A 24164-nucleotide genomic window follows, 5' to 3' on the forward strand; every position below is an offset into this window, starting at 1 on the left:
GAGCAAGGGGGAGACTCAGTCCCTGGACCTTTTCAGTCGTTGGCCTGTCTGCTGAGACTGTCCATCAGCAACCCAGTTGTGATCTGGGCATCTTGTTCCACCATGTACTGGACTAAGGCCTCCAACCACTTCTACTCAACCTACTAAGCAGCCATCACACAGTCATGACTGACCCTCTGAAACTAACTACATAAATCTTCATCCCATGGTTAGACAGAAGGCAGAAGCTGAGATAGGTAAAGTTTGAATAAAAAAAAAATCCTTTTCAGGCATTCATCTTATTTGTAGGTAGAATACATATGCTCAAAACCCCATTAAATACCATCCATGCTGCGTTGTTCAGTGTTAGGTGTTGATTTGTTGCAATTACACTAGTCTGAATCAATGAGGGTCACTAGACTTTCCAGTTAGTTGTATGGTACCTCAGTCTGCAGTTTCAATTTCTGAGTCTGCAGCTGACAAAGAATGCTCTTGTACTCTTCCAGCTGACTCTGCAGGATAGGAATTCTCCTTTCTGCCATCAGCCTTTCCTGAGAGAAAAGAAGAAAGAATGTCTGATCATGTAAACATGCCACCAGAGATTTCATTACCTACAGTCAATCTGAAAAGACAACATGAATGATGATGAGATGACACCTCCGCCTCTTGCTACATAACTTCAATGGTCTCAAGTTCCCAATGGAGGCACTGTAGAAGCACTGCTTATGGTTTAAAATAGTTCAGTTCATTTGAAAGGAAAAGGTTTGCCATTCACACCCAAACAACAACTGTTTCCTGGGGTACTGTCCTACACTGGTGCGAAAGTGAAACCCATCACCTTTGTCTCACCTGGTTTCATTCAATCAGTTTGATTCACAAGGGTCCATCCCTCTTGCTCTTGCCCCATCTTGACTCTTTGGAGAGGGAGCAGGCAAAGTAGGCTCACATCCCCATCTCCAAATCTTGGAATCTCTTTACTCTGATGGGACACATCCCTACTTCTGCTGCTGCTGGACTAGCCTTTTAACATGTCCCAGAATCCACCTGGCTAGCAGAAATCCCTGTTCAAGACTTCTGACATCTCTTTTGATCCTAAAGCTCCTAAAGCTCACTTAAGTTTTTCAAAGCTGCAACTCTGATCTTCTGTTGTCATCATTAGCAATTCCACATTTACTCACAGACACCACAGCACCTCCGTCTACTTAGAATAGGAAATAGATGGACTATCTCAGGAATTTAGGGTAAATATTGACTATCACATTGTGAGTGCTCACTACATAGCATTTATTTACTCAGTGAAACACTTACCTCGCTCACTCCAACTGTAATGGTGGTCACGCTAGGGGTCATTTGGATGATCTGTTGTAAAATGCTGACATAGGTCTGTATTTCCATGATATTCTGTGGTGGAGTAAAATAATTTTAATTAGTAACTAGTAGAGCAAGATTTCAGTTCAGCTGTCTGAATGTCTGTGATTTATTTCTTGATGATAACTTCTTTCACTGGTAAAAGTATGGGTCAAATTCAGATCTGCCATACATACATGCCACCCTGACTCTAGTGGACGTCTACTCATCTGAACTGGGCTCTATATGTGTTCGCAGTTTAGTAACCCAATCACCACATTCAGATAGTACTTTGCTAAAGCTGTTCAGTTACTGATGAGATGCAGCATAGTCTTAATTCAGTACTATGTTACTCATGTTTTAAAGGAACAAATGGGAATATAATCTGATCTAGTCACCGGTGGAGGAGAGGTGGAAGGGGTAAGGGTGGTTAATGGTGTAATAAAGACAGGTGGAAGGAGGTATTTTCATTTGTATGGCCGATGTGTAAGACTGTGACTCCTTTCAGATGACACTTTGTAAATGTGCTTAGAAAAGGTTGACCAAGTCCAGCGTCTGGTTTGAGTCACTGACCATTGACCCTGTTCTAGTTTTTGCCTCTAGACCTGATCTAGCTTCCATAGCTCTCAATGGCAAAAATTCCAAAGAAATGTGGAAAAGGATTAACGTTAGTCTCGCTCCTTTTACCAAATCTATTCCCAGTTTATATATGGCTCCTAAAGCTATTTAATGATGGATCTTTTCCTGGGAATGCCAGACTACAATCCTCCCAGTCACACCCTTTACAGAACTTGAATCAGGCAACATTTTATAGTGTTCATGCTACAAAACAAATTGTTGTACCTCTGTGTAAAACAGTAAGGCCTATATCAACAAGCCTATTCAGACCTGTGATTCCCACTGATTCCAGTGGGAGCTAGGTGCCTAAATACGTTTGAGGCTCTTGGCCTGATTGCTTATCATGGTACTCAGGATGGCTCAAACAGGACTGGCCCCTCTATAGATTAAATGATGATAAAGGATTCAAGCAGATCATGTTAATGATTCTAGACTGCTGACCTTGAGTGAGTGAGCTTTGATAAAATACAACAGCCTACTTGTTGGTCTAGAGAATACCAAACTGAATGTATTTTGTTCACTAACATATCCAGTCTTACCTGGGGTCACTGGGTTTCTTTGAACCTTTTCAAAATGCCTTTTTACAATAAAATAAAACAACAAACCTTTACCCTGTAGGTGTCTGAAGTGGCCACTGAAAGAGATCAAAGGTTAGCGTGACACTTTTCAACCTTCCAGACTCCTCTCTGAGAGGTGGGGAATTCAGTGCAATTACCTTCTTGTACCTGTCCTTTGTGGCATTAATGTCATCCTGCAGGAACTGTGATTCAATCTGAAGTTCCAGATTACATAACAAAGCTTCATCTGCTTCCTGCAGTGCAGATAAACATGACATTTTTAGTACTGGCTTCAGGTTCGTTAAGAATAGAGGAGCCACTTATCCAACAAGTGAATATTTTAAAATTTTTAGCCACCTATGTTGAGAATTAAAGACTAATGGGAGAAACAAAGGTATGATGAAACCGACAAAAAATATGCACTTTTATCCATTCGGCTCTCCCGTGGTATACACTATTTTTCTGAACAAAGCTGATAAAGACAAGCAGTTAAATACATTTCAGCACTGTGGTGCTGTCACAGCTCATTCACCATATGCTTTATGATGGCTGGGAGCCAAGGAATAGACACTTTATGAAATACCAGTCACTGAAGCTTGCAATGGTGTCTGATTCTAAGCAGGAGGAATCAACAGTATAAGGCACTGATTTCTCCAATGTTTGTGACCGTGTTTGATATATTTTGACACTTTTTAAAATATCACACTAAAGAACATACCATATTTCTGTGTCAACCTGAAATTTTTCATCCCTTCACTTTGCGACACCTCACACGTCATAAAATTGGATTTTTCAGTGACATTTCTGGGACTATTAATTATTAACATGGTGGCCCACAAAAACTAGAAAAGCAAGTTTGGGGGCAAAAAATTGCAATTAATTGTAAATTCAGGAGGCAGAAGATTCTCAGAGTCCAGATGGTCTAGAGAAATGAGCATGGAACTCACAATAATTATGGTGATTTACACCTGCATAACAGAGAGCAGAAATCTGGCCCAGTATCTAACTCCTGTTTCAATTCTAAGAGGTCACTTGGCTCATTACTGAGTTATACTACTTTAAACAAGCTCCTGAATATAAAATAATTCTCAGTAACTTTAAATCATACAATACAAAATAACAAGTTCTATGGGGATAAGTTTCAGACTGCTATCTAATACATCAGCATCTCATTAAATATATTGTGCACCAACAGAGTGAAAATTTAGTTTCTGGTAGGACTCCTGAACATGACCAGTTGAATCCTTCTTGCAACTCCCTAACACTCAATGGTTCCTATGACATTTTATAATTTACTTAAGTGGAGGCGTTTTCATGCAGCTATAAATGCAATATGAACCTGATCCAAAGCCCATTGATATCAAGGGAAAGAAACTCACTGCTTTCAATGGACTTCGGATGTGATACCTGAGCTGGCTGAATTGCACCAATACAATTGAATTGACATTTACAGAAGACAAAAGTATTCCTTGCAGTGATAAAAAAGGCGTTAAAATATATCAACAGTTGCAGGCTTGGCATCTATAGTTTATATAATCTCAGGGTAATCTGGACCTTGAGTAAAATCCTAGCCCCCAGTGAAGTCAATGGCAAAAAAGCCCACTAACTTCAACGGAGCTAAGATTACACTCCTAGTACGTTGGAGGATTGTTTACACGTAACTCTTTGTCAGGAAATCAATGCATTTTGGCAACTTCTGTGACCAAATGTTTGTGGGTAGGACCTTCAATAACACAAGCTCTCTGAAAACCCTGGAGACATTTTTTTCCACCATGTACACTCAGCCCTTTGCAGCCTCTCTCTATCAATGGTTTTGTTATGATATTACAAAATCCCATAGATTTTCAGTAGATCTTATTCTAGAGAACAAAGTACATACAACCTGAGACCATGGTAGGGGGGTAGGGGAGGAGAGTCCTTTTCTCAATTGTTTTTGCAATTTGTTTACTTTCTGCATTTGACAGCACTTTAAGTATAGTTTCACAAGTTCCCACTACAAGCAGCTATTCAGGTCATTCCACCTGCGTTATTAGTGTGTCTCTGACCCAGCAAGAGCAAAAAGAAATTGCAAAACACAGGAATATCTGACTGTAAAATCAAAAATTTGAAGGTGAGTCTCCAGGACAGCTATACATCTGAAAGTGCATTTAATTCATATTTTTATATTAAGTAGTTTCAAGGTGATGGTGTCTCTTTAGTTCTGTCACACCAGGTTTTGAGTGGTAAGTTGTGCTCAACAGCAATAATCATCAGCTTTGTAGCAACTTTGGGGTAGCCATGGATGCTAAAATCACTAATATTTCATGGGCCTGATTCGGATCTCATCTAGATTAGAGTAACACCACTGGCTTCAATGGAGATCCTTCTTTTTTAGGCCTCAACTAACCAATGCATTTAAGCACATGCTTCATTTTAAGCATATGTGAAGTCCCACCCCTATTCAACAAAGCACTTAAACAAGTTCTTAACTTTAAGCACCCACTTAATTCCTGTTGAAATCAATATGACTTACGCATATACTGATTTGCTGAATCTGGGCCTTGCACCAGAGACTAGAATCACGTCCCATGTGTGTGAGTTTATGAGATAGTTACATTCAAAATGCATATGCTTTTATTTCTTGACTCATTTCTTTCTTCATAATTCCAACCACACTGCTCATGCCAGCTCCGCAAGGTAAGAGTATGCTAGTGAAAAGGTCTGATTCAGTACTTTCCAGGATTTGGGATAGAAAAGTGAGCATGTGCACTGTGAATCTACCTGTATCATAGTTGCCAGCACATGGGGCATTCTGATCTCTGTTGTAAATCACGGATATCTCCATTGAAATCAGTAGAGTTACATTGGTGTCCATGAGATCAGAACCAGGCCCATTCAATATAATTGATTTTGTCATATATGATAATCCCAATGTTGATACAAAGGCTGATGATTAGTTCTCAGGAAAATGTGTTCTATTTCACACAGAGCCTAACCTGACACAATTAAAAAGTCATCAAGGGAAACTAAGACCTAATCTACACTTAAATGTTAGGTCCACGTAACTATGTGCTAAGGGGGTGTCAAGGTTCCTTCCCCACTCTGAACTCTAGGGTACAGATGTGGGGACCTGCATGAAAGACCCCCTAAGCTTATTCTTACCAGTTTATGTTAAACGCTGCCACCACCAAAGTGTTACACAAAGAACAGGGGAAGTGCCCACTTGGAAATGTCTCCCCTCCAAAATATCCCCCCAAGCACTACACCCCCTTTCCTGGGGAAGGCTTGATAAAAATCCTCACCAATTTGCATAGGTGAACACAGACCCAAACCCTTGGATCTTAAGAACAATGAAAAAGCAATCAGGTTCTTCAAAGAAGAATTTTAATTAAAGTAAAAGAATCACCTCTGTAAAATCAGGATGGTGAACACCTTCCAGGGTAATCAGATTCAAAACATAGAGAATCCCGCTAGACAAAACCTTAAGTTACAAAAAGACACAAAAACAGGAATATACATTCCATTCAGCACAACTTATTTTATCAGCCATTTAAACAAAACAGAATCTAACGCATATCTAGCTAGATTGCTTATTAACCCTTTTACGGGAGTTCTGACCTGCATTCCTGCTCTGGTCCCGGCAAAAGCATCATACAGACAGAGAGAACCCTTTGTTTTCCCCCCTCCAGCTTTGAAAGTATCTTGTCTCCTCATTGGTCATTTTGGTCAGGTGCCAGCGAGGTTATCGTAGCTTCTTAACCCTTTACAGGTGAAAGGGTTTTTCCTCTGGCCAGGAGGGATGTAAAGGTGGTTACCCTTCCCTTTATAGTTATGACGGGGGATGTGAAAAATTCAGACCCCGGAGTGCCACAGCTATGCCAACTGAACCCTAAGTGTAGATGCAGCGACGTCAATGGAAGAATGCTTCCTTTGACCTCACTACCATCACTTGGGGAGCTGAAGCTCCTACAGCAATGGAAAAAAACCCTTTCCATCCCTGTGAGAAGTGTCTGTGTTATAGCACTACAGCAACATAGTCCCAGCATTGTACCTAAACCGCAGTGGCATCTGTAGCGTAGCTATGGTTTGAATAAATAACTGACTACACAGAGGAACATGCATAAAGTACTGTCAAATGCACAAAGGAAACAGAAAATATGGGAACAAATATTTTCCCCTAATCGACTTCAGTCAGAGTAACACTAGACGTTGCTTGTCACAATAGGATCTTAAGGGGGCTGAAGGGAGACAGATTTTTAAACATATGGCATCCCTTTAAAACTCACCACTTTCAATTATCAGAGGTAAATATCTGGTACAATGATCAGATCATGTGCAGTGAATTAAACTGGGCAGGGCATGTGACTGTGGTGAAAGAGGAATTTCCTTTTTCACATGCACAGCAAAGCAATCACCCGGGCTGATATGCTATTCAGAAATGTGTTGATGCTTGTGATTTTCATCATGCTATTGACTCGTCCAGCCAGGTTTGCTGATGCACCAATAAAACCACCATGAACTTTTTTTACTCTAGAGCTAGTTAACTGCACTGTGAGCAAATGCCACTAATTAAAACCGACCATGACCAGAATATTCTAAGCCAGTCATCAGGAATTTGTGGAGCATTTATGCAGCTTTAATGATTTCCTATTGAGAGAAAGATCAGCACAACAATGATAGTGTTAGGAGCCTTATGGGGGAAGCAGACATCCCCAATTAGCAAATATTTTTGTATGTAATGAGCAAATCTAGTCTTCAGCTTTTCAAATGTTTGCCCAAGGGAGAAAATGCATTCGCAGTTTTTCTTTCTAAATAAGCTAGATTTAGCTATGTATTCACTGAACCCTCACGCTGTATCAAAACAACACATCATCCAGTTATTTTCTCCTCAACTTTGTATCATTCTTTCATTATTCTTTATGTGCATTTAAAAAAAAAAAACTTTAGATACTGACTCCAGCAGTGATCAAAGGCCCAGATCTTCAATGGTATTTACAGCCTAACTCCCATTGATAAATACCTTTGAGGATCAGGGCTATTTTCAAGCAATAGCAATGAGATAGGACAAGTCCAGTGCTTTGCAGAATTGTTGTTTAATGCTTCTGTATGTTGATGTGTTCTTCCCTATTTGTAAAGATTCCTGCATGTATATAAATTTATTCTGAGTTCTATGCACAGAAAATGAACTGCAAAGCAGAATGGACTTATCTGTCTGAGTAAAAGCCACTGCATTCCTACATCTATAAATTGACCTGAATGTACTCAAATACTAGTTTAAGTGGAAGGTGATGGATATGGGGATATGAATTCTGTGTCACTGATAAATATGGACAACGCAATCATGTCAAATGCCAGAACTTTGCTCTCAACATAATATGCATCTCATATCTGCTGTCTGCCCTGCTGCAGAGAATACTGCTGTCAAAAACCTGCTAAGATGTATAACATCCTCCATTTCATTTGATATAATGTGAAATGTATCAGTGGCACAGAATTTTACCACACGCACATACATGTATGGAGTAAACGGTTTGCAAAATGGCCTTCATGGCAGGGCTTGGATCCCTGTTTGTTGTTAATGGAGAGAGGTACAAAATTTACAAACAACAAATCATTCACTAAACTGAGCCCCTTTTCCTATTCAGCAGTAGTCTGCAAACACGCAGTAAGCCTCTTCATTATTCAGATGGAACAGTGAATGTTGTGTATGAACAAATTTCTTCCCAAAGATTGCTCACAAACTGGTTGCCTCAGTGAGCGTTCCATTGCTCATTTGATAGTTTGCTCTATGCGGTTTGTAATCTTTGTCACCTGATATTGTTTTTGTTCCCTGATTGCGTTACCTAATATTTATAATCACTTCTGTCTGTGTGAAAGATGCCATCTGACTTCATCTTCTGACCTAGGGACCTCCAGAGCTAAGTGCATAGCTTGAGCTGAAGCTCTTAACCTACAGCTCCAACAGACTCAGCCAGAGAGAGAGACCTCTAACCAGGGCTGAAAGTAAGTCGAGTGACTTACCGGTATGCTGGGGCCAGCTCTGGCCCCTGGAAGGGGCGGGGTTGAGGGGGTCAGAGCCAGCCCCAGCCCACCCTGAAATGTAAGTGCTCCCCCGCACCTGGGTAGCAGCAGCAGCAGCACGGGGCTCTGGGGCTATTTAAAGGGCCTGGGGCTCCCCTCTTCTACCGCCCTGGCCCTTTAAATAGACCCCGGAGCCCTGGGGTAGTGGGGGTTCCAGCTGCCTCTGCAGCCCCAGTCCTTTAAATAGCCGCTGGAGCCCCACCACTTCTCCAGGTAGAAGCAGGGGAGCCGCGGGCCCTTTAAATAGCCCCCGGAGCCCTGCAGCTGCTACCCCAGGGATCCAGCAGCGGGGCTCTGGAGGCAATTTAAAGATCCTGGGGCTCCAGCCACTGCTGGGAGCCCCAGGCCCTTTAAATTGCTCCCTTGGGAAGCCGGGCTGCCCCAGTACGGTGCACCGGCTCTTGCCGATACGCTGTACCAGGGCATACTGGCTTACTTTCACCTCTGCCTCTAATACATATTCACATTTTGATAATGAGAAGGGATTTAGTACAAGTTATATTCATTAGTGTGGTACCCTAGCCTGCTACATTTTGCTTTCTCTTTTTATGTTCCTCTTCATCGATAAGGCACACGAGAAAAACATCAGAGATGGCCACCAGACCCCTGCCACGTCTGCTCACACACCTTCAAAGGCATCATGTTTCCCAGCAACAAATTTGTTTTTCAGGTTTTCATATGTTTTAAGTGACGAACAAATATCTCAATTTTTTGCAGAAAAGCCAAGTCTCCAAACTCTAAAACAAAATCTTTGAGTGAACCTTTGGGAAAATGTGTCCTCACTTTCACCCATCTCTGATCACTATGAGCCAGACCCTGTTCGGTCTAGGGGATCACAGTTGTCCCTTCTGAATCTGTGGCACTGGATTCAAACCAGTCGTTGGTAATCTCCACGAAGGGTCTAGGGAGCGGGAACCTTTCTCCTCAGCTGGCAGAATGGCTGCAGAGATGCTCAGAGCGGGCTACTTCTGCGCAATGGCTGAACTACCACCCCATGACCCTGTGTGAAAGGGGAGGACTGAGGAGCCATGCAGCACATACTTCATGCTCTACCTTGCCCCCATCCAACCTTGCATTGTCACAGGTAGGCCAATGGAGCTGGGCTCCGAACCACGTGTTGGGGTTCATGCTGTGTCAATTTTCAAAATGCCCTTCCTGTGCAGTGGAACCATACTGGTTCTGATGCAGGAGAGACCTCTATACCTCCAGAGATGGCTCTGGATTTGCCTTTCCATTTGGTGAACTTATAAAATACCCATAAAATGTGTTCTAAATGAGCTCCAATATACTGGCAAATTCTAAGCACATGATCTCTCTGAAATATGGAGGAGAAGAGATGTTCTGGACATTAAAATGTAGATAAAAAAAGTACAAGTCATTCAAATGATCCCATCAAGGTTCCTTCCTCACTCTGAACTCTAGGGTACAGATGTGGGGACCTGCATGAAAGACCCCCTAAGCTTATTCTTACCAGCTTAGGTTAAAACTTCCCCAAGGTACAAACTTTTACCTTTTGTCCTTGAACCTTTATGCTGCCACCACCAAAGTGTATAACAAAAATAACAGAGGAAGTACCCACTTGGAAACGTCTCCCCCCAAAAAATATCCCCCCAAGCACTACACCCCCTTTCCTGGGGAAGGCTTGATAAAAATCCTCACCAATTTGCATAGGTGAACACAGACCCAAACCCTTGGATCTTAAGAACAATGAAAAAGCAATCAGGTTCTTAAAAGAAGAATTTTAATTAAAGAAAAAGTAAAAGAAAAACCTCTGTAAAATCAGGAAGGGAAAGACCTTAAAGAGTAGTCAGATTCAAAACATCCCTCTAGGCAAAAACCTTAAGTTACAAAAAGACACAAAAACAGGAATATACATCCCATTCAGCACAACTTATTTTATCAGCCATTTAAACAAAACAGAATCTAAGACATATCTAACTAGATTGCTTACGAACTCTTTACAGGAGTTCTGACCTGCATTCCTGCTCTGGTCCCAGCAAAAGCATCACACAGACAGAGAGAAACCTTTGTTTCCCCTCCTCCAGCTTTGAAAGTATCTTATCTCCTCATTGGTCATTTTGGTCAGGTGCCAGCGAGGTTATCTTAGCTTCTTAACCCCTGTTCGCACAAAGCCATTTCTGCTAGAGGTTACTCAATCTTTTGCCACTTCTGATACCTTAATTATTTCTGCCTTTACATCCTCCGCTAACAAAACCATTTCTTATTCCTAGGTGTTGGGTCTACAGAGCACAGATTCACTAAAATCAGATGAATAAAGATCCATATGGTAAAAGAAAAGGAGTACTTGTGGCACCTTAGAGACTAACCAATTTATTTGTTAGTCTCTAAGGTGTCACAAGTACTCCTTTTCTTTTTGCGAATACAGACTAACACAGCTGCTATTCTGAAACCTGTCATATGGTAAAAGAGATTGTGAGGAAGGTAGCTGATTGTTACTGATTGCTTTGTAGCATTGTTCTCCATGAATACATTCCTTTTAGAAAGCACATAGATTTCTCAGAGGATTCTTTGCTACCTTAGTGCCCGGGATACCTTAAAATGGACTCAAGGAAAGCCAATAAACAATAAAAACATATTTGCTAAATGGAAAATAGCCAGAACAAATTAATAAAGAATTCACTAATACATCAGTCTTTACATATAGATTCTCATCCACTCCCTCAATGGTATCAATGTTGGTTTAACCTTGGTTTGTTGCCAGTAGTATGGCGAAACTCCTATTGATCTCAAGTAGAAAAGAATTCCAGAAGTTGGCCCAATGTCTGCTCCCATTTCTTGGTTCTCTTGTCCCTTTCACATTCCTGTGATTGCCTGCCCAGGAAGGTACCATTTACCATGAGGAAGGGGAGCAGAATCGAACGCTAAGTAACATGGCTAGGAGAATACACATTGATACCCACCCTTCTTGAGTCATTAGAAAACACGGAATATGAATAGAGTGGATGATTTAATTTAGAAATACTGGGCCAGATTTTTTCTCTCTCTCTCTTTCTCTCTCTCCTCCATTCCCCCTCATTAGGACTGAATGTAACTCTTTAAAACAGTGCAAATTCAGTGAGTTGCAACCAAATTGACACAATGTGGCAAACAATGTGAAGAGAAGAATTTTTTCATTTGCTTATATACCAGTATTAGGAGACTGGGTTACAAGTAAGAGAAATTGGAAACTCTCATTGATGAAAAGAAATTGGATATAATTGATATGACTAAAACCTACTGGGACAATTACCATGACTGGAATGTTCACAACACTGTTACAACCCTTTGAGGACAGTCAGAATGGGTTAATTTCCCAAAGCTAAGAAGAATTATGAGTGAAATTGATTGGGAAGGAAAATTTGGACAGAAAAATGTGAAGAAAAATTGGGAGTTATTTAAAAAGAGTTTATAGATAACCCACTTTGACTAAAAAACCCATCATGTTTAGTGATGAAGTGAAGGCAGTAATTAGAAATATAAAAACAATTTATAACAAATGGCAAAAAGGGAAAATATATAACAATCAATATACTGTAAATGTTATGAAATATAGAAAATTGACAGGGAAGCTAAAGACTTCAGGGAAAAATCCATGGCTAGCAGGGTCATGGCCAATAAAAAGTTTCTTAAAATATATTTGAAACAAAGGAAATTCTAGTAATGGTAGAGTTATAGGTCTGTTATTAGATGGAGATGGTAAAATTGTTAATAATGATGCAGAAAAGGCAGAAGTGTTCAATAAATATTTTGTTCTATAGTTGGAAACAAGCAGGATGATGTACTTGTACCACGTGAGAATGAAGAAGTACTACCTAGTTCATTAATAACTAAGGATGATGTTAAACAATATTTAATTGGGGAAAACATTTTTATAACAGCAAATCCAAATAATGTGCACCCAAGGGTCCTAAAAGAGTTGGCTGAGGAGATCTCTGGCCTCCTAATGTTAAAATTTAATCTATTTTGGAATACCAGGGAAATTCCAGAAGACTGGAAGAGTGCAATGTGGTGCCAATATTCACAAAGGGCAAGTGGAATGTCTTTCGTAACTATAGGCTGGTTAGCCTGTTATCAATCATGGATAAAATAAAGGAAAAGCTGATACAGGATTCAGCTGACAAAGACTGAAAGAATATGAATGTAATTAATGCCAGTCAACATGGTTTTTATTGAAAATAGGTCTTGTCAAACAAACCTGATTTCATTTTTTGATAGCTGTAGTATACTTAGACTTTTATAAGTCATTTGATTTAGTGCCACACACATTCTGACTGAAACATTAGCATTGGGGTCTGTGTTCACCTATTACAATATCAGTAAAACACAAGTGAAATAGATTAGGAACTTGCTAACTGACAGATGTGAAAAAGTAGCTGCCAGTGGAGAATTATCATGGAAAGAGGGTATTTTTAGTGAGGTCCCTCAGGGATCGGTACTAAGTCAATGCTATTCAACGTTTTCATCAAAGTCACTGATGGTAAAATCTGCAAATGACACAAAGGTTAGCAGAGAAGTAAATGATGATGATGGCAGGGCAGTAACATAGAGCGATCTGGATCTCCTGATAACCTGGGCCCCTTTAAACGAAACATATTTTAAATAGAGCCTACTGCAAGGTCATGCATCTAGGAACAAGGAAGGCAGGCCATACCTACAGAATGAGGGATGTATCCTGGAAAAGAGTGACTGAAAAGGATACAGGGGATATTGTAGACAAGCAACGCAACGTGGGCTCCCAGTACAGTATTGTGGCAAAAACTGAATGCAATCCTTGGATATGTAAACAAGCGAGTAGCAAATAGGAGGAGGGAGGTGATTTTACCTCTGTATATGGTATTGATGAGACCGATACTGGAATACTACATGCAATTCCAGTGCATGCATTTTCAAAAGCATGTTGAAAAATTGGGAAAGTTGAAGAAAAGAGACAGAAATTATTTGAAGGCTGGAGAAAATGCCTTATAGAGAGAGATGTAAACAGCTCAATCTGTTTAATTTATCAAATGATTGAGAGGTGACTTCATTAAAGTGTAGAAGTACCTTCACCAGGAGCAAATACTGAGTGCTAAACGACTCTTCATTCTAGCAGAGCGAGGCATAACAAGAACCAATGGTTGGAAGCCGAAGCCAGACAAATTCAAATTAGACATAAGGCTCAAAATTTTAACAGTCCGGCTGACTAATCATTGGAACCAACAACCAAGGGAAGGGGTAGATTCTCCATCTCTTGATGTCTTCAGATCAAGACTGAATGCCTTTCTGGAAGATGTGCTTTAGCCAAACACAAGTTATTGGGCTCAATAAAGGGGTAACTGGGTGAAATTTAATGGCCTGTGACATACAGGAGACCAAAGCAGATGATACAATGGTCCCTTCTGGCCTTAAACATTATGAACTTATGCAATCCATTTGCATATGATAAGAGCAGAGTTTAAGATTTCAGGGGCATCCATAAACAGTGGCTCAGTCTGTCAGAGTTATAGTCTGGGTAGACGTTTAATCTCCTTAGGCCTTCTCTACACTGCAGAGTTTTGTTGCTAAAAGGCAGCTTTTGGCAACAAAACAGTGGAGTGTATGCATAGCAATGCCACTTTTGGTGACAAAACTCTTCCATTTCAATGACAAAATAAAACCACCTCGACGAGAGGCATAGAGCTTTTTGCAGCAAAGTTAAAATGACAAAATGTCACTGTAGACACTGCCGTTCATTATATCCCCGGAAGTGGCCTCTCCCAGTATCCCACAATGCCTGCCAGGACCGTTCTGCTCACTGTTTTGAACTCAGCAGCCCTACAGGCATGTGCCCCTCCCCTTTCAAAGCTCCCTTCTGACAGCTGAGCCTGCTGCTCTGCACTGGGCAACAAAGCAAATCATGAAGGTGGACTGCTCCTGCTCTCTGCCACACTAGGAACACAGACGCAGGCAGGCCGGGACAGATGTGTGTGCGCCTGTGAGAGAGAGAGAGAGGCTGCTGTGCTGAGCCAGGGAGGGAGGTGGGGGCTGATGTCAGGGGTGTTCCCCTTCCCCTGCCCCAGGATTGGTTGCTTCTGGCGGCTGTCTGAACTGACGGAGACAGCATGCAGGGGCACACACTCTCCCCCAACACACACTCTGTCTCTGTCTTCCCGCCACGCTCCCTGTCACACACTCTTCCCCTGCCCCCCACCCACTTCAGTTGAAAAGCGGCTGGAAATCTACTAGGATGCCCATGGACTAATGGGACTGGGAAACCTGCATCATGTGACGCTGTACCTGCCCCATGAGGCATTGCAAACCCTTCCCAAAGCACCCTGCAGCCAGGTGCACAGTGGGATAGCTACCCACAGTGCACTGCTCTCTGTGTCGATACAAGAGCTGCTAGTGTGGATGTGCTGTGCCGACACAAGGAGCATACTGTGGACATGCAACTGCAGTTTAATTAAAGTGCTTTAATTACAATGGCATAACTTTTGGTGACAAAACTGCAGTGTAGACATAAGATCACAGCTTTGAAAGAGGAGGAGCAGTGGGGGCAAAAGACCTATCTGGCTTCAAGACTAAGCTTGATAAGTTTATGGAGGGGATGGTATGATGGGATAGCCTAATTTTGGCAATTAATTGATCTTTGACTATTAGCGGTAAATATGCCCGATGGGATGTTAGATGAGGTGGGATCTGAGTTACTACAGAGAATTCTTTCCTGGGTGTCTGGCTGGTGAGTCTTGCCCACATGGTCAGGGTTAGGCTGATTGCCATATTTGGGTCGGGAAGGAATTTTCCTCCAGGGCAGATTAGCAGAGGCCCTGGGGGGTTTTCGCCTTCCTCTGCAGTGGGGGGCACAGGTCACTTGCTGGAGGATTCTCTGAACCTTTTTTCAGAGTAGCAGCCGTGTTAGTCTGTATTCGCAAAAAGAAAAGGAGTACTTGTGGCACCTTAGAGACTAACCAATTTATTTGAGCATGAGCTTTCGTGAGCTACAGCTAGATGAAGTGCTACAGATGAAGTGAGCTGTAGCTCACGAAAGCTCATGCTCAAATAAATTGGTTAGTCTCTAAGGTGCCACAAGTCCTCCTTTTCTTTCTCTGAACCTTGAAGTCTTTAAACCACGATTTGAGGACTTTAATAGCTTAGACATAGGTTAGGGGTTTATTACAGGAGTGGGTGGGTGAGATTCTGTGACCTGCGTGGTGCAGGAGGTCAGACTAGACCATCATAATGGTCCCTTCTGACCTTAAAGTCTATGGTTATTCAAAGAAAAACCAATGGAGAAAAGGGGCTGCTAATTGACTGCCTTTTGATAAGTGGCTACTCAGGCTCAGCTTAAACATTATTATCTTGAGTAGCTTATAGAAGAAATAAATTCAGGCAGGTTAGCAGAACCTCCCCTCCTCTCCGATAGAGTCTAAGTAGCTGTACTACTATAAGTATAGTACAGTTGAGTCATAACGTCATAAGCCACCAAATTCGTGTGAGTGGCCTAACTGGCACTGCATACGATGTCCCTTGTGAGCAAGTTCCCAACTAATCATGTCTACTGTTTCCAGGGGCAAGTCTGGGAATGGGGAAAACACAGTCACTAATTTCTGCTCTAAGGGATAAAGGATATAGAAGAAACTGGTTAGAGCAAGAAACTTCAGAACTTTTTTTATCTATCTGTTGCCCGTGGTTGGCCCCCCATTACTGGAATATCTGAGTAGTCTATAACCTTTAATGTATTTATCCTTACAACACCCTTGTGAGGTACAGAGGTGCTATTATATCTTGTTAGCTGTTTCCAGTAAGAAATGTTTAAATGTTGCACGGTAGTTGAAGACACAAGAATCCAGGAAACAAAGCTGCCAGGAAATGTTTCATTTTAACCTCTTTAGAAACAGCACTAGTAATTCAAGGCTCAGTTGTGCCTGAGAGGCACAGTCCGAGCTGGACTTGGTGCAGAATCACACCGTCCCAGAGGGAGCGTGGGGAAGCATTCTCACTACTACAGCTCCTGCAGCTGCTGAGCTGCATGTGCTCTGCTATACCCCCTGTCTAGGGTGCATTTCACTGCCTGCTGTGCAGTCAGATGGATCCACGGGCAGCTCCACGGACAGCCAGAGGCCATCTTCTCCCTGTCCCTAGGGCAGTAAGTTGGGAGTCCCTGTGCTTGCTTAAATGCAGGAACTGGAATTTTGCATGTCTCAAGTCAGGATCAGACAAATGGCAACAAAGCTGCTTATGGCCTCCCCCTGCAAAAGAGTCAGGCTGACTGTGGCCCTTTGCCAGGCATGAAATACCAGGCATGAAATCCTGGCTCCACCTCAGTCAATGGGAAAACTCCCGCTGGCTTCAATGGAGCCAGGATTTCACCGCGGCCCTGGGTTTAGGCACCTAACTCCCACTGATTTCAACTGGTACTTTATAAGCCCAGCTCAAGTCATTATGCTGTTTAGCACTCACATATTTTTGAGGCACTGGAAAGAACTGCTCTACAAATGACAGACATTTGTTCTCTCCGTGATAAGAATTGGGGAGCTTGGCACTAACTCTTTTTAAGATTCATCTGCTATTTTCTGTGTTTTCCCTTAATAGTCTTAGGTTCATTTGATCACCGTTTGGCTTCACTGTATGACTTACAGAATAGCTTCAGCACTCTGCCTACATTTGGGTCCCTCATCTTGGGCTCATGATTGTCTAGCACAGTTTGAGGACTGGGTATTATTCTTTGTCATGGAAACAGGACAACACTGGTACAGGGCCAAGCTAGGGAACTGTGTTATGGCCTTCCGTAGGTATTGACCCATCTGCACTCCAAAACCAAAATCAAGCTTCCATCAGTGGGTTGTTTGCCTCCTTAAAGATAAGCCTCTGCTCAAGGGTTCTGATTACAACAGCATTCAAGGTATGCCAGAGATCAGGCCCTTCAAAATCCTCTTAATCTGCAGGAATTGAGGAATAAAATGTCTATTTTTTTGGTTAATGGGAACTTGGTGTTATTTAATGGACTTGACCTTTTCCTGCAGGATAGAATACAGTTTTAGTCCTCAAAGCCAGATAATCTCCTTGAAGCTCCCAGACTGTCATAACAGGACTGACAAAAAACTGACAAACCTGTGCGTGGAGAGACTCATGCAGTTTCTCTGACCAGGAGCTCAATAAGTACAATACATCAGATTAAAGGGATTTCTTTAAAAAACAGGACACTACACATAAAGACGGGATCTTTGTTAAGTGAGATCCCTTCCACAGTGAGAAGAACTGCTAATCTATATAATAAAATTCCAGGATTCTCTGTGTCACTCTGAAGCCTAGAAGGTTTGTTGAGTCAGTGGGAAGTGATGGAAACAGCTACAAGCATGGCTGAGAGCTCTTTTTGTTTAGAATATCACCAGGTTCGATCATCACTGGGATCCATGGTCTGTTATCATCCAATTTTTAAGTTCTCAGCCATTTTTGGCCCCCCCTTTTTTTTAACACACCTGACTTTATAGATTACAACAGTGTGACAACATTGGCTTTCAGCTATTAGTGGTCAATAAATGCAAAAAGAACAAAAACAATGATTAGGGAAAACTGCCTTTTTTCTAGGATCACTTTGCTTGCCTCTGGCCCAGAGCTCTTTTCTTAAGGAGCTCATTGGTATGGTGCTTTCAACCATGCAGACAGTGGCAGTTTACAGCAACCAGAACAGTCATTTTTATTTCTTTCCACCTTATAGCCAAAACGATACATATTCATATTTAGATGTAACTATCTTTGCTCCACTTTTCCACATCATTATCATCATATCAGTAGACTTCTCCCACAGGTGGCCAGAGCCACACAACAGCAAGAGATATACAGTAGGAATGCTTTTCAGGGCAAAGCTTAGTGAAGGATCCTTACGAGATATGTAGGTTGCCATAAAGGCCTGTCAAGGGCTTAAAAAAATCCCAGGCAAATGAGGCACTGTATGGGAAAACACACAAGACACATCTGTAGAGGAAATGAGTTTAAAATCTGTTCTCTTGGGCTTTCATTTCTCTTATTGATTGGTTTGTGACTATATTTGTCTAGATATTAAGGAACCCTACTGACAACTGTAAATCAAGCCATCGTCTGTTCTATCGACCTGGTCCTGAACTCCGTTCTCAGGAAAAACTCTCATTTAATTCAGTAAACTCAAACTCATGCCTAATAGCCCAAATCCAGCTAAACACTTACTAATGCACATAACTGTAACTTAAAGGGGCCCCATATTATTGGATCAGTTACAAAGTTTATATTCCATGGGTCTAGGGACATGCAAGATAACAAAGGAGACAATAAGTCCAGTTAGTGATCAGATAGGTCTCTCGCTAAGGGCCTACTCCAAAACCTATTCCCACAGACTGCAGCATGTTTAGGATCAGGCTCTAAGGGCCAGATTTTCAAAGGTATTTAAGTGCCTAAAGATGCAGATAGTCACCTAACGGCCTTCTCATAAGGGCCTAAGCAGGTTAGGTGCCTAATTCACATTGAAATCAACCTTTGAAAATCTGTGCCTAAGGGCTCCCCTTCAAAGTTTACAGGATGAAAAAAAATCACCCAGCACTGGAGAATGAGGAAAGGTCCCAAATTCTCTCACTATCCTAGATTCTGATTTCTTAATGCTATTGACAGAAAAGTTACCTGCACACACTAATAGCTTATGGCCAGAAATAGGAGAGAGGATGGGAACACTACACATAAAGTAGTGATTTCATGATTTGTGGGAGCACCTGTAAGTGTGACTATGGCGGGGGGTGAGGGGGGAAGTGATATTACATAATATTACCAAAATAAATTCCATCAGAACTAAAATAACTGCTTAAAAGTTAATCGAACCAAACTGAATGGACATCAAAGCAATTTTGTCTAGTAAATGAAATGAAAGGAAGCAGCTGATGCAAACAGCACACTTCCTACTGTAACAGGCTCACCTTATTAAGGCGTTCAAGGGTCTCTTTTAGCATCTGCTGATATTCACGTTCATTTCTGTACCTGCAAATAGGACAAAGTGAAGATGAAGTCGAGTGGCTTATCTCTTCACATACTGTGCTCCATCTACAATATCTTGCAGTACAGAAGCGTCACATTTAAGTTGACTCTGAATCTTGACCGGGCCCACAAGGTTTATTCATAACTTAACCATAGATCTTTGGCTTCAGATGGTGAGTGTAATTCTTGTTTTGATTAAGTCCCTCAAGTCTTTTCATCAAGCAACAAACACAATGAAGTGGATGGACATTTGCCATGACTTCTCCAAAGAAAGTCTGAGCATAGATCATTTCCAATAAAATGTCAGTGATTTACATTATACAAAACTATATCAGACAACAGTGCTCACCATTTAAAAGTCACTATTTACCAATAGTTACCAGACTTGATAGCTGAGATATCACAATATTTCATTCTGCTGTTAGAGGAGATAACTGTGACAGTGTATCTGGGATAATCTGGTGTGGTACAGAAATCAATGATAAATGTTGATATTTGAGTTATGCGCACTGTAAATAATGTTGCAATTTGTGGTGTACAGTTGATTTCAATGGGAGTTTCATCTGAGAAAGAAGTGCAGAATGAGGATACATTTTGATTTTCTTGGGGTTTAGGTCTTCTTTTTTAATATTACCCACCGTTTAATACTGTTCATAAACTCCAAGGCAGATTTTAATGAGCACATTATTAACATTGCCTGCTGAAACTAGAAAACACATGAACTTTTCTATACCATTATAATATATTCCTATGTATACGTACAGAAACACACACAAATGTATATGTGAAATTTCCTATATTAGAGAAAAATTGGAAATAATTTGTAGTTTACGCTGTTTCTCTCTGAATTAAGATAAACATGGCATAAAAAGTTATAATTTAAGAATGTCAGCTTTGTATTGTAACATACAAAGAATTCTCTTGTAAGGAGATTTTTCTCATGGAAAGAAACAAGCACCATCACCCCTAAAGGGTGATTGATTGATTGTAGTTCTTTCTTTGGAGATGGCACCAAAGAATCCTGTTGTGGATTCTTTTCCTTTAAGAAAAGCAAGACTGTAAATAAACTGCTACACCAGAGAAGCAATTTAATGAGAGAATGCAATTAAAAAAACAATTAGAAATGTATTACAATACTGAGCAACAAGATTTTATCATCAAACTCTGAACAAATTGCTCATCAAAGTCAAGCTGTTGCTGGTGGCTGAAGAGTGAGAAAGACACAGCCTGTCTGTTTATTCCTCGCTCCCTGAAGTAATTTCTACTACAGAAGTACAGAAAACAAAATTGCCATCTTTTCATCTTCTCCTTTAAACATTTTAAAATATGGTTTGTTAGCCCAGGGAATGGAAATCTGTTTATCTCTAGAGTAGGTGTAACATAGGCTATGGTACTGAACACTGCTTGAGGCTTAACCTAGGAGGAAAGCATCAAAGAGTTAGAAGAAAGTTCTCTTGTCCTAATAATTTAATCCTTCAGCTCTCTCCCGAAATCATCAATTCCTTCCAGGTGAATTCATGGTTTCCAAGGCACCTGTCCAGTCACTAGAAAACTCCTTTCATTTAACACTAGATTCATTCTCTCCTGTGGACGCTGTCCCACTTTGTATAAAATACTTAAATATTCATTGGAGCAGAGACTGGAACATGGGTCTCCCAGGAGAGTGCGCTAACCACTAGTTCTCACCCTCTTTCTGACCCAATGACTATTGAGAGATAGAAAGAGACCCACTCCCAGAAAACCCTATAGCTCTGTGGTTAGGGCACTCACCTGGGAGGAGGAAGAGTCTGCTCCCAATGAGGCAGCATGGGTACTTGAACCCTGATCGCCCACATCTTGCGTGAGTGCACTAACCACTGGGCTATTGAGTATAAAGGGACTTCTCCTTCTCAATGTTTCTTGAGAAAGGACTGATCTAGCTTAGGCACCTCATTCCAGGAAAGGTTTCACAGCTATGAATCCTGAGCAGAGGAAGGCAGCTCCTCCAGCCCAGGGGGTGGGGGTGGGGCATAGGTCACACTCCTCTCCTTGGCATTTATCACCGTCTAACTTAGGCAGCTCCCTGCTCAGCATGCTGGCTTCCGTGCATCCCCTTGTTAAGGCTCCTAATTCTCCCCATGCATCTCAACAGGAGCATCTGGGTGCCGAACTCAAGGCTCAGGATTCCAGGAGGTGGCAGGGTGCCTGAAGTTAAGTATCACATTGATGAGCCTAACTACCTTTTGTGGGTCTAGCCCCAAGTGACTTGGCCCAGGTCACACAGGAAGTTTGTAGCAGAGCTGGGAGTTGAAAGCGGGTTACCCCATGTCCTAAGCTAGCACCCAAGAACTGGGCTATCCTGTCTCTCTCTGCAGCCCCTCACTTCCACACAGTGCAGACAGTCTACAAAAGTGAAAGGGAGGGGGTGGGGCTAAATAAGCCTCCTTACTCCCCTACACAGTGTTGTAAGGGCAGGACAGAATGCTATTATTCAGTGCCAGTAGGGAACTGGGAACTGCTAGCAAACTGGTAAAAAAAATTAAAAGGTTGCTTAGTTTCACCCTCGCTTCCATACGTTCATGACTTTCTTCTGCTGAAATGCTGTTCTATAGCTTCCTAAAGCAGAGCTTGTCATTAAATCACAACAGCTGTCCAAATGTTTCCCAGTGCACCAGCAAAACCATTCATCCTCTGAGTTAAGACCATATTCAGTATGGAGCTTTATTAAATTGCTGACCTAAAACAAATTTTGTTGGACCTTGTAAATCTCTTCAATGTGCAGTTGAAAACAAACAGTTCATTAATTTGCATAGATGTATTCTGGCAACTGGGAAAGAATGAAGAAGATCACAACACATCATGAAAATCATATAGCCATGATAAAATGCTGCTCTCCCCATAATATAACCATCTGAATTCAATAGAGATGAGGCTGACAGAGTCTGAATCCAGATCTCAACCCCACCACAATTCAGGGCTGCTCTGATCTGGGAGGGGAGGAGATGTCTGATTCTGGTCTATTGCTTGAATTTCCATATAGCCCCATTAACTGAAATATATTTAGCAGCTATTTCCATCATTATCCTTTAGCCCAAAAGCTAATGGCATAAGAAGGCTGTTATAATACACACACATTACTCCACTCCACACTCCCTTGTGAGTTCACGTATCCTATGGGGATAGAGCTTTACACTCAATATACTGTGATGTTAGCGTGACCATCTCTTGGAAGAGATTTAAATCAATCCCCATTCTGTTCTGCTCTTCTCTGTACACTAAGAGATCTATAAGACATCTGAAAAAGTCTTTCACTCATACACACGGATATCACATGTTTAAATGCATGGTTACTGCACTGGCTTTATACACTCACTATATTGCCAGGATCTTACGGTATTTGTTGCCTTATAAAGCTCATTAGTACATTTCCCATAAGAAAGGCGCGATATAAAACAAAATTCTATTCTATTCTTTTTCTCTCTAGCTGTTTCTTCTACCCTGGAGCCCAATCATGCAAAAAAAAAAAAAAAGTGCATCAATATAAAAATACATGGGAAACTGTGCTGAAGAAGTGCAATGACCAGTTGACCATCCCCAAAGGTGAACAAATCACATGCTAGCCAAGACTTTCAAAGTGACTAGTATTTTCTGTGCCATTTTTTAGTGCCCAACTGGAGACCGCCTTAAAGGGATCTGATTTTCAGAGGTTGGGAAATCAGTGTTTTCTGAAAACAGGCCTCTTTAAGTTGCTTCCAGTTGGGCACTTGGAAATTGTGACACCCAAAATCTCCAGTCACTTTTGAAAATCTTGAAAAGCAAAAGGACAAGCCAGTCAGAGGACAGACTAACTGATGTACCTGTGCTGATATGGTAGGTATGTGAGGGGCTGAAACTGACGAGATGAAGGCCAAGGTCTGCAAAGTCATTTTTTGACCCTCATGAAGCAGATAAAGGTACTGAGATCCTTAGTCCTGATATAAATGTGATCCTTAGCTGGCAGCGTGGATCCAGGGCTGGACAGTGGTGGCCCTGTTCTTCGTGCCTCGTCCACTGCCAAGCAGCAAGCAGAAGTCAGCATTGTGTTGCTGCATAGAGGGTATTAGTTGCCATAAGAGTAGGGAAAAGCTAGTAGATGTCCTTTGAAGAAGCTGCCTGATTCAAGTAAGCTAGAGCAGACCTTTAAAAGATCCACCACCACACTGCTTTCCTCTTTCAGCTGTCAGAGAGCTACCAATGTGGGAATTCTGCCACTGCACCCCAGAGTTCAGATATTTAGCAGAATCCATGAGCACTCCCGTTAGCTGAGGGGGTCTGCCTATTGAATGTGAGGGACATGCACAGTCTAGAAGTTATACTGGACTCATCTCCACTTCTGAAATGCCGGGCTTCAGCAGTGGCTAGAAATATCTATTCCCTTCTCCAGTGGACAAGTAGAGTGAACCTGTTCCTCACAGATGTAGACCTTGTCACAATGATCCATATCTTTATTATTCAAAGCTGGACTACGGCCATGTTTTTTCCCTGGGTCTGACACTGGGAGGCTTCCAGGAGTTGAGTGTGGCTCAAAATGTTGCATCTTGTCTCCTAAGCAGAACAGTAGACAAGAAAACACCACAGCATTACTCAGCATTCAGTCACTCAGTGCTGGATTCAGTTCATGGTCTTGGTCCT

At 41.7% G+C, this 24164-nt stretch overlaps 1 protein-coding gene across 1 annotated transcript in view; it reads right to left on the minus strand.

Moving 5' to 3' along the window:
* The window catches only part of BFSP1 (beaded filament structural protein 1), a 47329-nt gene that overhangs the window by 13812 nt on the left and 9353 nt on the right, over window positions 1–24164 (minus strand). The window contains exons 2-5 of the mRNA XM_077812030.1: window positions 19457–19517; window positions 2660–2755; window positions 1288–1380; window positions 423–530 (exon numbers count right to left, since the gene is read on the minus strand). Coding sequence (XP_077668156.1) covers window positions 423–530; window positions 1288–1380; window positions 2660–2755; window positions 19457–19517 — 358 coding nt within the window. The remainder of the gene's footprint in view (window positions 1–422; window positions 531–1287; window positions 1381–2659; window positions 2756–19456; window positions 19518–24164) is intronic.

The sequence above is a fragment of the Eretmochelys imbricata genome, chromosome 3, assembly GCF_965152235.1.
Source record: "Eretmochelys imbricata isolate rEreImb1 chromosome 3, rEreImb1.hap1, whole genome shotgun sequence".
Classification (NCBI taxonomy): domain Eukaryota; kingdom Metazoa; phylum Chordata; order Testudines; family Cheloniidae; genus Eretmochelys; species Eretmochelys imbricata.